This window comes from Mirounga leonina, unplaced genomic scaffold, assembly GCF_011800145.1.
Source record: "Mirounga leonina isolate KUSES-001 unplaced genomic scaffold, KU_Mleo_1.0 Mir_165, whole genome shotgun sequence".
NCBI lineage: Eukaryota > Metazoa > Chordata > Mammalia > Carnivora > Phocidae > Mirounga > Mirounga leonina.
The window spans coordinates 46,302,096-46,318,100 of record NW_023270415.1 but is presented as its reverse complement, the minus strand read 5'-3'; the positions used below and the strand labels follow the sequence as shown (position 1 = coordinate 46,318,100).

The following is a 16,005-nucleotide window of genomic DNA, read 5'->3' as shown; positions in this document are numbered from 1 at the left end:
CTCTATACCTTCATGTCGCCGTCAATTTTTTCCCATTCTTCTGCTGTAAAACTGGATGCTGTTGCTGCAGGTTTATCTTTCCTCAAAGCTCTACTTTCAGGAGCCAAGCCTTTAAGGCGCTTTTCACAAAATTCCGTAAGTTCAGGATAATATCCTTCCTCACCAGACCTTTAAAAAAATTCAGAACTTTGGAGTCACCACTTTATTTAGAGGCCAATGTAGATTTGCAGGCTGGGCTCCATGGAGCAGAGGGGTTCTGCGGAGCTCTCCAGGGCTGCCCCTGCACAGGGATGAAGGCTGGGCTGTGCGTGGGCTTCCCACTCACCTTCCTCAACCAGCACAACCTTCATTTTTATGTTAATCTATGGAGTGATGCAATGAAGGAAACAATGGAGCTCCAAAGACACCAGCTTCCATCACACACTTTGAAAGTTGAAGAAACAACATTTTCTCCCCTCTTTAACATGTGTTCATTCTGTTACATAAGGTAATTTTAACTTATAAATGAAAATTCAATATTAGAGACAGGCAGAAACTGAGACTGGATTTCCTTCCCAAGGAGGAGTTTGTAGCTCCTTTTGTTCCCCCAAAGGGATAGGAAGAAAATGGCAGAGGAGTGGTTCAGAACAACATGCCTCTAAATTCAACCAACTCAAGGAACAGAATTCATTCCTAGAGAGTTGTATGGAGAACTCTGTTCTTTGTTTCTGAAGGAAAATCAACCGTTTCCCCTTCTCTTATAAGTCTGTTTACCTTTAAATTTTTAGAAAAGTAGAAAAAATTCCCATTTTCAAATAAATTTTTCTTAAAAATAAATTCTGGGGGCGCCTGGGTGGCTCAGTTGGTTAAACATCTGCCTTCAACTCAGGTCATGGTCCCACAGTCCTGGGATGGAGCCCCGGGGTAGGCTACCTGCTCAGCGGGGAGCCTGCTTCTCCCTCTGCCCTCCATTCATGATCTCTCTCTCACTCTCTATCTCAAATAAACAAATAAAATCTTTAAAAATAAATAAATTCTGAATCAATGCAATATAATTGAATTAAGCTATTCATAGAATTTCTTAAAACCAACAGCGAGTGGCTTTCAAACTCTTCCATCACATAAACGTCACATTTTCTTTATTAGTCTTTGACCACAGGTAAATGAAAATGTTTTTCTACTGCTGAGAAAAACAAAAGGAAAAATACATGTTTCACTTTCCATTTCAGAAATGATGAGGTTGACATTGACTGTGTCCAGGCACAAGCAGGGATGCTTAGGGAGGACAGGAGGCTGAAGGTGATGAGAGAGAAAAAGGAAAGGACACAGTGATGAGGAAGGGGGTCAGAAGACAGAAAACAGATAACTACCACCTAACAAAAGGAACGCTACTGATGTCCAGGGAGGAGTGATTCATGCTTCACAAATACTTCCACAATATCAGGCTACTCTCCAAATGAAAACCCCTCAGTACATCCCAAATAGGTGGCACCCATTGGGATCACCCAGAGCAGTGCTGCTTGAAGTGGGCTCCCTTGACCACCTGCATGTCAGTCAGCCAGGCACTCGTTAAAAACACATGTTCCTGGGCCCCACCCCAGGTTTCCTGAAGCAGGGTCCCTGGGAATGGGAACCTCAAACCTGCATTTTTAACAACCACATTTGACCTATATTAAAGTTTGACAATCACCACTGTGGGGCCCTTACCCAGAGAAGGTCTGGATTCCCTGCTTTCTGGTCCCACCTCGTGGCCGCCCCACCATCCTCTCCTTGTGACCAGCTCACAGTAAGTCACCACCCATGTTGGCAGATGGTATGGCATGGGGGGAGTACCAAAGACCTTTATCAACTGGTAGGCTGGTGAGCTAACCTTATTTTCTAATGGCTACTCTCATGGCTACCTTTTCCTAGAAAATGTGGAGGAAGCAAGAAAGATGTCCTCTTGAACACTGATGAGCCTTACGTTGCATGCTGGAAGTAGACCTAGCCAGAACCCTCTGAACTAACCACAGGATCAAAACAACAGTTTTGGAACCTAACATGGGAAAAAAACAAAACAAAACAACAATCTCAATATGTGAAAGTGTAATATTTCTAAGAGTTTCAATTTTCAGAAGGCAACAATATAATTGGTATACTGAAACATAAAATGATTTTTGAATGCTTACCTGAGTACACAAAAAATTTTTTCCAAGTGTTTAATATCTGAACATTTTTCAATATACTTGAAATCCAAATGTTCCACAGGAATTTTAAATGTTTTTGTTGTTCCAAAGCCCCATAATGATGGATAATCTTTGGCAGTCATGGCTGAAATGTAGTATAGGTAAATAGTTATGAAACAAATATATATAGTAATACTGAATTTAGATAGTAGTAGCCATCTAGGTATTTCTATAACATTGATTTTTCCTTTCTATGGAAAAAGGAGGTGTGTTTTCTCTAAGGAGTAAGGCTACTCATTTTAAAACTCTCTCTCCTTGCTAACAACAGTTAACAGTCATGGAACTAAATTACTAAGTACCATACATAGATTACCTCAATCTCCACTTAAGCAAAGTTGGAACACAAAGCATGTTTTGGTGCTATAGAATAGGAAAAGACTTTTCCTCTACTCATTTAGGTTCAGTGCCTGAGACTCCCAAATTAAACTGATAAAATACACATTAAAAGGAGAAAAGGTTTATTTTATACACTTATGCATGGGGGCGCGGGGCTTCATAGAAAAGTGAAAACCCAAAGAAAGAAACTGTTAGGCCTGGGAGCCTGTATACCATTTTAACAAAGGGTGATAAGTTGTGGATAAGTGATTAGACAAAGGAAAAGGGGGTTTGGCTTTTAGGAGAAGGTAAATATATGGGAGAAACTAGTGAAAGATAATGGTTTCCTTTTTTTTTTTTTTTTTAAGATTTTTTATTTATTTGACAGAGAGAGACACAGTGAGAGAGGAAACACAAGCAGGGGAAGTGGGAGAGGGAGAAGCAGACTTCCCGCAGAGCGGGGAACCCGATGTGGGGCTCGAACCCAGGACCCTGGGATCATGACCTGAGCCAAAGGCAGACGCTTAACAACTGAGCCACCCAGGCGCCCCGATAATAGTTTCCTTATTAAGATTTGTGTATGCAGCTTTATCCTGGTGCTGTCTATCTACTATGATGAGGATTGTTCTCCTCCTCCTGGTGTGAGAGAGGGGAGGAGGGGACACCTTTACAAAGGGAAATTTATGCCCTGCTATTAGGCAGAAAGGGGGAGGGTGAGAATTCTTCCTGTTAATTGTTTTCAGTTTAAAATAATCCTTATGCTTTGGGGATCCTGGGTGGCTCAGTCGTCAAGCGTCTGCCTTCAGCTCAGGTCATGATCCCAGGGTCCTGGGATCGAGCCCCGCCTCGGGCTCCCTGCTCCGCGGGAAGCCTGCTTCTCCCTCTCCCACTCCCCCTGCTTGTGTTCCCTCTCTCGCTGTGTCTCTCTTTGTCAAATAAATAAATAAAAATCTTTAAAAAAAATAAAAAAAATAATCCTTATGCTTAAATGGCTTATTTGGGGATGGCATATTCTGGTCCCCTTAGGTGCTCAAACTTTTTTTTTTTTTAAAGATTTTTATTTATTCATAAGAGACAGAAAGAGAGAGGCAGAGGCAGAAGCAGGCTCCCCACTGAGCAGGGAGCCCGACAGGGGACTCAATCCCAGGACCCGGGGATCATGATCTGAGCCACCCAGGTGCCCTCAAACTGCTTTTTAAGATAGCTTTTTTTTTTTTAAAGATTTTATTTATTTATTTGAGAGAGAGAGAATGAGAGACAGAGAGCATGAGAGGGGGAGGGTCAGAGGGAGAAGCAGACTCCCCGCTGAGCAGGGAGCCCGATGCGGGACTCGATCCCGGGACTCCAGGATCATGACCTGAGCCGAAAGCAGTCGCTCAACCAACTGAACCACCCAGGCGCCCTTAAGATAGCTTTTAATGTTTATTTCAATTACTTCTACTTCAGCTGTTTGTTCAGACCCCAACCATGCTTTGTGATTCAGCACAAACACAAATAATATCCTTTAACTGTCCTTTACATCACCCTCTCCGCCATTCCCTGCTGCCCACTCCCGGCTGTGTTCTAACGACACTGGGCCCATACCTTTCTCATAGCACATATTCTAATTATTTATTTTTGTCTTCCCTTCTAGATTGTGAGATCTTACTTTATTCATCGTCATATATTCAGGACCAACATAAGTAGTGCCTTATACCCTTAAGAAACACTTGCTGAACTGAATTGGGAAAAAGGGAGCCTTGGACTGTTTCACTTTAATGATACTGTTGCTAATGATGATGATAATAACACCAACAAATACTACACAGCTCTTAATGTGTGCTGGGTACCATCCTAAGAATTGTACATATAAAAAAAAAAAGAATTGTACATATATTACCTCATTTAATCTTTCAACTACTGTATCAGGTAGGTTTTATTTTAAGTAGAGAGCAGTAATAACAGTTAAGAGTTATGGAACTAAATTACTGTGCCATGGATTATTATCTCACATAATCTTCAAAACCACTCTCATGAAGGGTATTAATAATTACTCCCATTTTACAGAAAAGGAAGTGACTGAGGATTTGAATTTCAGTAGGCAACTGCAGAGCCCACGCACTTAGCCATCATACCCAGACTTTTCAAATTGTGGGTGGCAACCCCTGAAATCAATTTAGTGAGCTGCAATTAGCATTGTTTCATAATGAGACACACTAGAACAGCAACAAAAAAAAATCTACTTCACATACCATTAAAGTGAATACTGTTTTGTAAAAACTTTTATTTCGTGTCTATACAAATGACAAGTGTGAACATAAATGCACATGTTGCAAAATATATTTCTCATCGTGAGTCATTGTCAAAGTGTTTTAAAAACCACTACAGTAAAACACATTGGGTTATAAATTTTAAAACAAAAAGTAGCAATGGGTCTAATTGACCAAAAGTATCTCCTTCAGCATGCCTGCCCTCTGGGAGTCTGGTCATACATCAGACCTCTGCAAAAGAAGAGAAGGCTCTGTCAACTTCTCCATATTCCTGCTGGCTTTGACTGGGGCAAAGAACACAGAAGACAGTTCATCGGCTTTCCGATGAGATCCAGCTGAAAAATGAGATGGTTTTCGCCCTATACTGGCAGGGCCCAGGATGATGATACATTCATCACAAGGATAGCCTTAAGAGTGGAAGTTACTGGAAAGCAACTTGAAGGACTTTTAAATTATTGATGCTGCCCAGAACAGAATGGGTTACATTAGGAGAATTTTTCTAAAGACTTGGCACATCTTTGATGGGAGAAACTTAAGCATCCAGCAGGATTAAAATGGATGATCTCGAATTTGTCTTGCAACCCCTGAGATTTCACGATTTGAATAAAATACAGTGAAAAACATTTTAAATGACAGAGCCATCTCTTATCTAATCAAATTAATTTCATTCTGCACACTGGTTTAACATTTCTCTGAAAATCCTTTTTGAAAACTTTATATTTGTTTGGGGCCCCCCCCCCCCCCCGGTGGGATGAACATTTCAAGACTACTAAATGTTAACTCTCAAGTTCCAAAAAACAAATCATACAACAGTTTATTTGCTCTCATTAGAACACTCCCACATCCGGTTGGAATTTCTTTGATTAGGAAAATCCTTGATTCTAGTTGGATTTAATCTCTTCTCCGTCATCCTGATCCACATCCATTTCCCATATTCCCTAATCAGCTGACAGAAATACCTCCAGCGCAAACTGAGATGGTTAAGTAACACGAAAACCTGTTTTCCTCCCCCAGGCACGTTCTCTCCACAACCACAGGGTCCAGCGCCCCCTGCAGGCGGAGATCGAAAGGAAAGGGCTCCCTCAGCCGTAGCAACGGTTTCTGTGTACAGCGCGGCCGAGAACGGCAGGGGTCAGGGGCCGGCCAGGAACCCGGAGCTCTACCGTCAACCCAACGGTCAGGGGGCACTTTAGGACCCTCTGAAATTGCTCCCCACTCCCCGGCTTTGGTCTCCAGGACTAGAGGCCGCCGGCAGACCCCGGCAACCCCGTGTTGCGACCCTGTCCCAACATCCGCCACCCTCCGCCACAGTAAACTAAAGCCCCCAGTTTCTCCATCCCATAACCGGCTTCCGCAGTCGAATCCGACCGTGCATTTGCTTCTCGGGGCCCGCTTTTCACCCCAGCTCCCGAAGGGAACTGCGATGGGAGATGTAATTTACTCCTGGCCGGCAGGTACTCACCTGGGTCCCAGACGCCACTCGGCGCCGCGGACGTGACCACTGCACAATCTACCGCCGACGCCGCAGGTGCCGAGATCGGGGCGTGTCGCCCCGCCTCAGCCCCCAGTGGTGAGAGGCTGACCGCCGGGGGCGGGACCACAGCCTCTGCGGATGATTGGCTGGCCCTCGACTTGCTACCTCGCCGATAGGCCTCACACAGCCCATGCTCTCCCGCACAGAGGACCCGTTTCCCAGAGTTAAAACGCCGTTACTGTTCTGGATTGTTACACTACCCGCAAGATAAATTGATAACTACTCCAACTTAATTATAGAAATAGAATTAAACGTTCGGAGTATCTAAAATGCAACCCAGACTTAGCTCCTTCCCTTTACATAGAAGAGTAAGTGAAAGACAAGATTCCCTCTTCCTTTGTATGCATTCAACATCTTCGGAGTGGTGGTTATGAGACACCGTACGGGGCACTGGGATACAAAGGCAAATAAGACGTAATACAATTCAGATGAATAAAACAGTAGAGATTGTTGGGGGAATGTATTTTACTTTTACAATTTCAGATTAATGTCTGGTACATAATAGGAACTCAATGTTATTTTCCTTCCCTTTGCACTTAAATTAGATCTACGTCCTCTAGCAGTCACTGACAGTGGTAAAAACACTGATAGCGGTAAAACTTCTGCTGCAAATATGACTAACTATATTTTTATTATTTCCATTGCCAATGCCAGAGAATGCTAAATTTGCACCTTTATAGGCACAGATTTGAACTTCAGAGTAAACCTTAGTTTGCTTTGTCAGCATCACATGCCCCAGTCCATGTAGTCACTTCATACCTCATTCCAGCCAGCAAACTTCACTCAAAACTATGTCCTAGGTTTAAAACACTGACTACTGTAAATTGACATAGTTTTACTTCGAGCACAGGAGGAAATCCTTTAAATATTTGGGGAAATGGTTGTAATTCCACATACTCTGTAATTTTCTTTTCATTCACTCAGTATTTTGTTCTGGTTATAATTATGTATATATACATTTATGCCTAAATAAAAAGTAGGGTAAAAAGCAACTTGAAGGGGATAGACTATGTAGGCAAATGAAAATTACCACTATCATCTTCATAAAGGTAAGACATTGCATCCAAGAAACAAGGATAGGTATGTGTTAGTTTTTCTTCGAATGTATACATTCCAATACACTCAAATATAGAGAAAAAATAAGCTTATACAAATTAAAATTACACCAGAATGAAAATTACAGAGAAAATTACTATGGATTAGAAAGTAAAATTAAAGGAATCTTCCAAAGAGCAAAGAAAAAAAAAAAAAAGGACAAGGAAAGACGAGAAAGGTCAATGAAGTCTAACATTTTTTTTAAAAAGATCTGGAGAAAAGAGAATATTGAAGGTAGGAAGTTATTAAACAATTCAAGAGGGGCCGCCTGGATGGCTCAATTGGTTGAGCATCCTCCTCTTGGTTTCAGGGCAGGTGGTGATCTCATGGGCCCTGAGACCCTGCCCAGCACAGGGCTTTGTGCTCAGCCAGGAGTCAGCTTGAAGATTTTCTTTCTGCCCTCCAATTGCACACTCGTGCACGCGCTCTCTCAAATAAAAAATAATTCAAGAAAATTTCCCAGAATTGAAGAGCTTGACTTTCCAGATTGAAAGGACCCACCAAGTACCCAGAACAGTGGAAAACAGCCCCATGCTAAGGCACATACTGTAACATTTCAGTACACTGGCAAAGAGAATCCTACATTTCCAGAGAAAAAATGAAAAAGAATTAGGAATAAGAATCTCAACAATACTGGGGAGGTGGATGGGGGCACCTGGGTGGCTCAGTCAGTTAAGAATCTGCCTTTGGCTCAGGTCATGATCTCAGGGTCCTGGGATCAAGCCCCATATTGGCCTCCCTGCTCAGCGGGGAGTCCACTTCTCCCTCTGTCCCTCCCCCCTCAGTGCGCCGCCCCCCCCCGGTGCACTCGAGCATGCTCTTTCAAATAAGTAAAATCTTAAAAAAAATACTGGAAGCTAGGAGACTGTGAAACAATCCTTCAGAATTCTGATGCTGGTTAAGAACAACACAAAAGGTCATTTCAGGCAGAGAGAAAAGCATGAGAAAGGCACAGGTAAGAAAGAAATAAGGACTGTTACCTGCTTAAAGAACTGCAAACATCTCCTTGAAACCAAAAGATTAAGTGAGAGGTGGGTTGAAGTGGTGACAGAGATAGAAAAGGAGTCAAATATACTATTCCAATACTTTTGGCTTTATCAAAATGGAGAGCCACTGAGGATTTTCAGGACAGTGCCATGAAATCCGTATTTCTGAAACAGCAATCTGAAGAGGATGGAGACAGCAAGGCTGGAAGCTGGGAGACTGATCTTGAAACTAATCATGTGTGGAAAATAATACAGCAATGGTGATAATAATAAACACTGATTAGGCTAAGAGTTTTTATGGATTCATTTTATTTTGCAACTAACCTGTGAGGTGGGTGCCATTATTTCATGCCTACCTTACAAATGAGGAAAGTGAATCCTGGTGAAGTCACGCTGTTAACAAAAGACACTGTGGATATTTGAACCCAAAGCCTTTCACTTAAGTCCATACTGTTTACTGAGCTCTTAAAATGATAGCCAATCCATCAATAAGTCCCGTTAGCTCAACTTCAAAATGTTATCTTACAACCAGCCACTTCTTAGTCCCTCCACTGCTACCACTCTAGCCTGCCATCATCGTTATCCTGAACTATTACAGGTGGTCCTTAACTGGCTTCCCCATCCATCACCCATCCATCCCTACATTATCCATTCTCACAGAACAGCTCAAGTAATCTTTTTTTTTTTTTAAGATTTTCTTTGACAGAGAGAGACACAGCGGGAGAGGGTACACAAGCAGGGGGAGTGGGAGAGGGAAAAGCAGGCTTCCCGCGGAGCAGGGAGCCTGATGCAGGGCTTGATCCCAAGACCCTGGGATCATGACCTGAGCCTAAAGCAGATGCTTAACGATTGAGCCACCCATGTGCCCCCAGCTCAAGTAATCTTGTCTTAAATCATGTTACTGTCCTGTTTACTCCCATCACGAGACCATACATAAGCAGGCCTCTGCCTAACTCAAAGTTTGAGCCACATGGGCTTCATTCTAAAGTGGGAACATCCACCCCGAGACATTACAATGGCTATTTCCTCAATTTCAGGAAGGCTCCTTCCCCTTGTCTTACTATCTCATCCTTCAGCCTTCTGCTCAAATAACCACTCCCTCTTGACTAATTTTCTGCACAGAACTTATTCTAGGAAGGGTGGGGATATCCATGTATTTGTATATGTGAGGAGGCAACTTGTTTTTACATCTTCTCAACTTATATAATTTAGTCTTAAGACTGGCCTTTTTTTTTTTTTTTTTTAAGATTTTTAATCTCTACACCCAACATGGGGCTCGAACTCACAACCCCGAGGATCAAGAGTTGCATGCTCTACCGACTAAGCCAGCCAGACTCCTAAGACTGGCTTTTTTTTGGGGGGGGGGGGGAGACAGACACACACACACACACAGACAAACACAGTGGAGGGTGAGGTGTGCAGAGGGAGAGAGAGAACCTTCATCTCACAACCCTGGGTTCATGACCTGAGCCAAAATCAAGAGTCCAACGCTTAACTGACTGAGCCACCAAGGAGCCCCAAGATTGGCCATTTCTGATTTCATCTACTATTTTTACATTTTTCACAACTTTAATCTCGAGATAACTTCAGAGCCTCAAAGCACCATATTGACCATCATAAATTCCTCCACTTTGACAATGAAGTTGAAGTTAAAAGAAATGAACTGGCTAGTCACTGAATAGCAGGGCTGGATTTGAATCAATTTCCATGCTTTTCTCAAGGACATGCATGTCCATAGTCATTGGTAAGCAGTTTAAGTACAGGACAAGTTATGTGGTAATTCTAAGCTCAGATTTGCTGATATTTATACTTATAGAACACTATTTGAAAGTCTTTTTTTTTTTTTAAGATTTGTTTTTATTTATTTTTGAGAGAGAGAGTGTGTACAGAGGGGAGGGGCAGAGGGAGAGGGAGAGTGTCTCTGCATTCAGTGCAGAGCCTGACACGGGGCTCGAGCCCACGACCCTGAGATCACGACCTGAGCTGAAACTAAAGACTTGGGACACTTAACCGACTGTGCCACCCAGGCACCCCCAAAACCATCTTTTAAAGCAATTTTGTACCTATTTTACCTTTTTTTCTTGAAACTGTCCAGGGAGGCAAGAGGTAAAATGGCTTCCATTTTTATAGATGTAAGGGACACAAAGAGGGGACTAGTTGAAATGCTGGTCTTAAGTTCCAGTGGTAATGCTTTTTCCACTAAACCACTGTCTAGTTAACCAAATAATATTCAATTAAATTAATGATAAATAAAAGAACTATGATAAAATCAAAACAGCTAAGAGGAACATTATCCGAAGTGTTAGGATTTGTTTAGGGGACTGTCCTATCATATTTATTGGGACTCTTTTGTCTGAAAAAGACAAGGTCAAGAAGGAACAGAGCAGAATTACAAAATTATGAAAGGTATGGCTAAAGGAAAACCTGGACCTAGGAGGCACTCTTTAAAAATTTGAGCATGGGGGGCACCTGGGTGGCTCAGTTGTTAAGCGTCTGCCTTCAGCTCAGGTCATGATCTCAGGGTCCTGGGATCGAGCCCTGCATCGGGTTCCCTGCTCAACGGGAAGCCTGCTTCTCCCTCTCCCACTCCCCCTGGTTGTGTTCCCTCTCTCGCTGTCTGTCCAATAAAATCTTCAAAAAATAAATAAATAAAAATCTGAGCATGGTAGTACTTTGTATAGCACTTAAAAAATTTATAGAACTTAGTATTCAAGGATGTTAATAGAAATATAGGTGCTTTTTTAAAATGGCACTTAATTTTTTGAATGTCAGAGACACACATAGCTAATAGTGAAGATGGAATATATCTAATCTTCAAAATGAATGTCAGATGACATCCCATAATGATGTAATCCTGGAACAAATGGGAGTATTCGAGTATCCATATCCCTAAGATCAAGGCAAAAGGGCAAAAGTTTTAAACATTTATCCATAGGTCAGTGTAAACAAGTCCATATATATATATATTTATATCTTTATATATCCTGAAAGCAGAATTTTTTACCTTAATGATTATACCTCAGAAACTACACCTGCCTTAATAATCTGCTTCATCCACTTTACTTAGGGTTGATTTTGCCTTACAGATGCAACCATTAAAGTTTCTTTTTCCTCACCCAAGATTTAAAATATAGTCAAGCCTTATATATACATACAGAAGGCCTACATCAAGTAAAATGAAAAATTTAACACAAAATAATGCATGCATGCTAAGCACATTGGTATACTCAATACAAAATGATGCTGGAGAGTTTACAGTTGGTGATGTAAAACAGTAGTTTCCAAGGAACTTACTTAATCAGACCTTCACAGGGCCCTAGAAAACTTCATTTTTAACAAGAATCCCAAAAGATTCTAGGCCTTAATTAAGTGTGCTTAATTAAGTGTACTTTAAACTTTCACTCTGTCAGATTACATATACAATAAAAGTAAATTATAAATCATGTAATTGAACAAAAAACTTTATAGAAACTATTAAATAGATATCTAAATACAAGATGGATTTTAAAATGAAATGTTATTTGTATTTGTAAAGATATATACACTAATCAAAAGCTATACAACATTAACAGCAAATCCAAGTACAAATGAAGATAATCCTCTGAATTCCATGTTTCATCGAGCATCAAAAACCACCACTGTTTTAAAATGAGTTAAGGACAAAAACATATTTTAAAATTACATGAAAGATTTAACACTTCCAAGTCACTTTCTCTTTGCAATAAGCTAGTTATTTAGCTACAATGCACAAAAGAATGGAACTCAGTATTTACTATGACAACTGGAAATAAAAAAAAAAAAGGTTTCAATTTTTATTAGTCCCCTTTCCATGATACAAAAGACCAATGCACCAAAAAACACTGAAACCATGTTAACAAGGTAACTTACTGGTTTAAAAAATACTGTAATTGTATTATTAATTACCATGTAACAATGTACTTTGTCTTTCAGCTAATTTGTAAGCCTCACTTTATCCATTAAGTAGCATTCATACACAGTATTTGTATTTCTACTTGTATAATTTAGTTTGTCCATCAACTCAAACTCAAGAAGGACTATACGTAAAATAAGTTAAATACCGATCCTGAAAAATAGACTTATGAGAACTAAATCAACTAGTATTTAAATATTTAGTATATGCCTCTTCACTGGATTTTTATTATGAAAATAAAAATAAAATGATTATGAAAATCCTAATCATGCCTTTTTGGTAAGTAGTCTAAAAGTTATTACCTTTTTTTTAAATCAGAAATTAGTCTTTGACTAACAACCCAAGCATTATTCTTCACTTCCACCTACTTCATATTTAGCAAGTTACAAGGATACATCTTTTAGTCCTTTTCTTGTACATTATTCTGTATCCACATTCTCTGCATCTGATTGGATCCCTGGATTTTATTTCATTTTCGGTGTGACATTCTAAAAAAGAAAGTATGGTCATTCAATGTCTAAAGGGCAAATAGGACAGACAAGCAAATTATCTTAACTGTATTTTTTACCCAAAGCACTAAAATGTACTCAATCTCAAGAGTATGGTGCCATGACCATGTTGAAAAGAAAACCACAGGACCCAAATGGCCTCACTTAGGTTAAGATGCCAAGTCCGTAAACCTAGTAAACCAAGACTTAACACTTAACCTAACTGCAGTTTCAACCATTCAGAAATATAACCCCTGACACTCAACATGGGAATTTCCTTGTCAGCATTAGGAAATTTACTGTTTTTTGGTTCCTCTTAGAAAGGCAACCTTACCTAAAACAATGGAGTCTTTGCTAATAATTTCCTTTTTTCCCACTCCTCTCTACCTTTAAAAACCTTTCCTTTTCTGTAGCCTTTTGGAGCTCCCATCTACTTGCTAGGCAGGATGCTGCCTGATTCATGAATCCATTAATAAAGCCTATTACACCTTTAAAATGTACTCAGTTGAACTTTTATTATTTAACAACAATATACTAAGGAGGACGAATTCTTAATAAGATTTTTTTTTTTTTTACAGTTGCTGGTATTCTGCTTTATAACTTTAAAGATGACTCATTCAAGACAAAGTTAAATGTAATTATTTCAAAACTCTGAAGTAAAACACTCCTACTTTATGTAAGTTCTACTCTTACCTCCGCAGATATATATCATCGGCTGCTGCTTCGGGGGTTGAACGTCCTTTTGGGTGTCCATTGATAGACCCTGAAATCACAGACTTAAATCTTTAGTATCTTAAAAGGGCTCCTCACAAATACAACCAGGCCTCATTTTTCTCAGGTAAACCTAAAAAAGTCCCAATTCCTAACGTGTACTTTTTCAAACCCTATGGGTAGAGCTAAAGGACGACAACGTATTGCGCACTTACCCCCAAACTAGACACAGTAACATTTTACACATATAATGTCATTTTAAGCTTTACAACAATCGTAGGAGTTATTACCCTTACTTTACAGATGAAGAAACCCAGCCCTGTAGAAGTCAATTTGCGTAGGGTTATTCAGCTATTAAGAGATAGGGGCACTGGGATCTGACGGCAAAGCTCGCGTTCCCATTTAACAGAAGTCCTACTGTTCCAAAATTCAGCAGAAAGCAATAAATTATATCCCTCAACAAGGGAACATGCGAACCGAAAATAAGGGGAGAATAACTCCCCAAAGCCAAAGAGCTAACCTGAACGAAACCGGGCAAAGGAATAACACCATCCACTCAACCCCCAGCTTCTCCCAATTCTAACCCCATACCGGACCTTTTTAACCTTGAGGGTCTTACCAATTTGGGTCCAAATACCCACCTCTAAATACAACTAGCCAATTCCCTACCCACGTAGCCGCCAGAAACTAAGTACTCTGCAGTTCGCGGCGGATTATGGCTCCTCGTTGTGTCTCAACCAACTTCCGGCGCTGGCATATGACGCGTGTAGTCCCCGCCTCTTCCGCCCCCCGGGCGTGGCCAAGGAACCCGGATTGTACACAAGCGGTAAAGCCGGGAATTTTGGATGTTAGGCTCTGTGGAGAAGAATTCGTATTTCGCCCCAGCTTATTTCATTTTTCAGAATAGCAAAGCATTTCAGTAGTTCCTCAAATCGGAGGGAGTCTGCTTTTCTAACTAATGAAGTCAGTAGAAAGTAAACTTCCAGGAGGGCTGAGGGTTAGGAGAGAAAGCGAAATGACAAGTGCCCCTGGAATCCTAGGCTAACCGTTACTCGGAGGAACACAGAAGCAGCGACTGCATCACTGATTTTCACTTTAAAAAGCACTTTTCAGATTATGTTTTTCCTATTGTTTGATACCTGTGCTGGGCCAGTGGAGCAGCCGCCCCCTATCCTTCACATAATTTCATTTTTGCTTTTTGAACCTTTCGTAGGCTCCTGTTGTCCCTCTGACCCACTCCTTTTGCTTGTTTTAAAGCAAAGGCTGGGGCGCCTGGATGGCGCAGTTGGTTAAGCCTCCAACTCTTGCTTTTGGGGTTGGTTTGTTTTTTTTTTTTTTAAAGATTTCATTTATTCAGGAGAGAGAGACGGGGCGCCTGGGTGGCTCAGTCGGTTGGGTGTCTGCCTTCCGCTCGCGTCGTGGTCCCAGGGTCCTGGGATCGAGACCCGCGTCGGGCTCCCTGCTCGGCGGGGAGCCTGCTTCTCCCTCTCCCTCTACCTGCTGCTCTGTCCACTTGTGCTCTCTCTCTGTCAAATAAATGAATAAAAAATCTTAAAAAAAAAAAAAAAGAGAGAGAGAGAGAGAGGCGGAGGGAGAAGCAGGCTCCCCAAAGAGCAGGGAGCCCGATGCGGGACTAGATCCTCGGACCCTGGGATCATGACCTGAGCCGAAGGCAGACGCTCAACCATCTGAGCCACCCAGGCGCCCCCAAGCCTTGGTTTCTGCTCAGGTCGTGATCTCAGGGTCCTGGGATGGAACCCCGCATCAGGCTCTGCACTCAAGCGTGGAGTCTGTTTGAGATTCTCTCTCCCTCTCCCTCTGTCCCTCTCACTCGTGTTGTCTCTCTCTCTCTAAAATAAATTTTTTTTAAAAGCAAAGGCGATATGAAGGCAGCTACATAGATTAATTCCACTTAAAACTAAGGGATATTGGTAGCAGTCACTATCCATTGATTGACCTTCCTTCCATCTCATGTATTCCTCCCTAGATGAAACAAAAGGATCTGAGCAGTGGAGGTGTGTTTTTTGAAAGATCAAAATCAGTGAGATTAATAGCAATTGGGTTCACAACATTTACGTTCGTTTGCTTCTTTCACAGAAGGTTTTCACTTATATCAGAAGGAAGAAGAAAATGAATTAAAATTTAGAAAATAGTTGTTAATAATGATTATAGTTAAGCAGAGAAACAGGTTTCTTTCACCCCAACATGTCCTTGATTTCTTATTAAGCAGCATATACTGCTTTCCTGTCTTCCATCCAGCACTTTGACAATGGACGATTTTATTTATACACAGAACAGCCTATTTACACCCCCAGATCGGGTATGTACACAGCGATACAGGAGACATTTGCTTCCACGGCGGGCACTGTGTAAATTAAAATCATAAATATGAGGGGTAAGCCCCACCCGAGGGCACAAAACCTTTTCTCCAAGACTCCTCAGCCACCCCCCTACTCCCCCCCCCCCCCCCCCCCCCCCCCCCCCCCCCCCCC

At 41.4% G+C, this 16,005-nt stretch overlaps 3 protein-coding genes across 4 annotated transcripts in view; 1 reads left to right on the top strand and 2 right to left on the bottom strand.

Annotated features, from left to right (window-relative positions):
- SPAG1 (sperm associated antigen 1) overlaps positions 1-7,491 on the bottom strand; it is a 69,735-nt gene extending 62,244 nt beyond the window's left edge. Inside the window, exons 1-3 of the mRNA XM_035011638.1 lie at positions 6,231-7,491; positions 2,148-2,289; positions 9-168 (exon numbers count right to left, since the gene is read on the bottom strand). Coding sequence (XP_034867529.1) covers positions 9-168; positions 2,148-2,287 — 300 coding nt within the window. The 5' untranslated portion in view covers positions 2,288-2,289; positions 6,231-7,491. The remainder of the gene's footprint in view (positions 1-8; positions 169-2,147; positions 2,290-6,230) is intronic.
- A 3,662-nt stretch (positions 7,492-11,153) lies between these two features.
- On the bottom strand, positions 11,154-14,256 carry POLR2K (RNA polymerase II, I and III subunit K). 2 transcript variants are annotated; one of them, XM_035011635.1, is made up of 4 exons: positions 14,133-14,256; positions 13,496-13,565; positions 12,710-12,802; positions 11,154-12,021 (listed from the first exon to the last, which is right to left on the bottom strand). In XM_035011635.1, exons 2-4 carry the CDS (start codon positions 13,554-13,556, stop codon positions 11,999-12,001), a joined length of 177 nt encoding a protein of 58 aa, XP_034867526.1. In that variant the 5' UTR covers positions 13,557-13,565; positions 14,133-14,256; the 3' UTR covers positions 11,154-11,998. The 2 variants fall into 2 exon arrangements, with proteins under 2 accessions (XP_034867526.1, XP_034867525.1); XM_035011634.1 differs by having other exon boundaries at positions 14,155-14,256.
- Positions 14,229-16,005, top strand: part of FBXO43 (F-box protein 43) — a 20,219-nt gene continuing 18,442 nt past the window's right edge. The window contains 1 exon segment of the mRNA XM_035012267.1: positions 14,229-14,339. Coding sequence (XP_034868158.1) covers positions 14,229-14,339 — 111 coding nt within the window.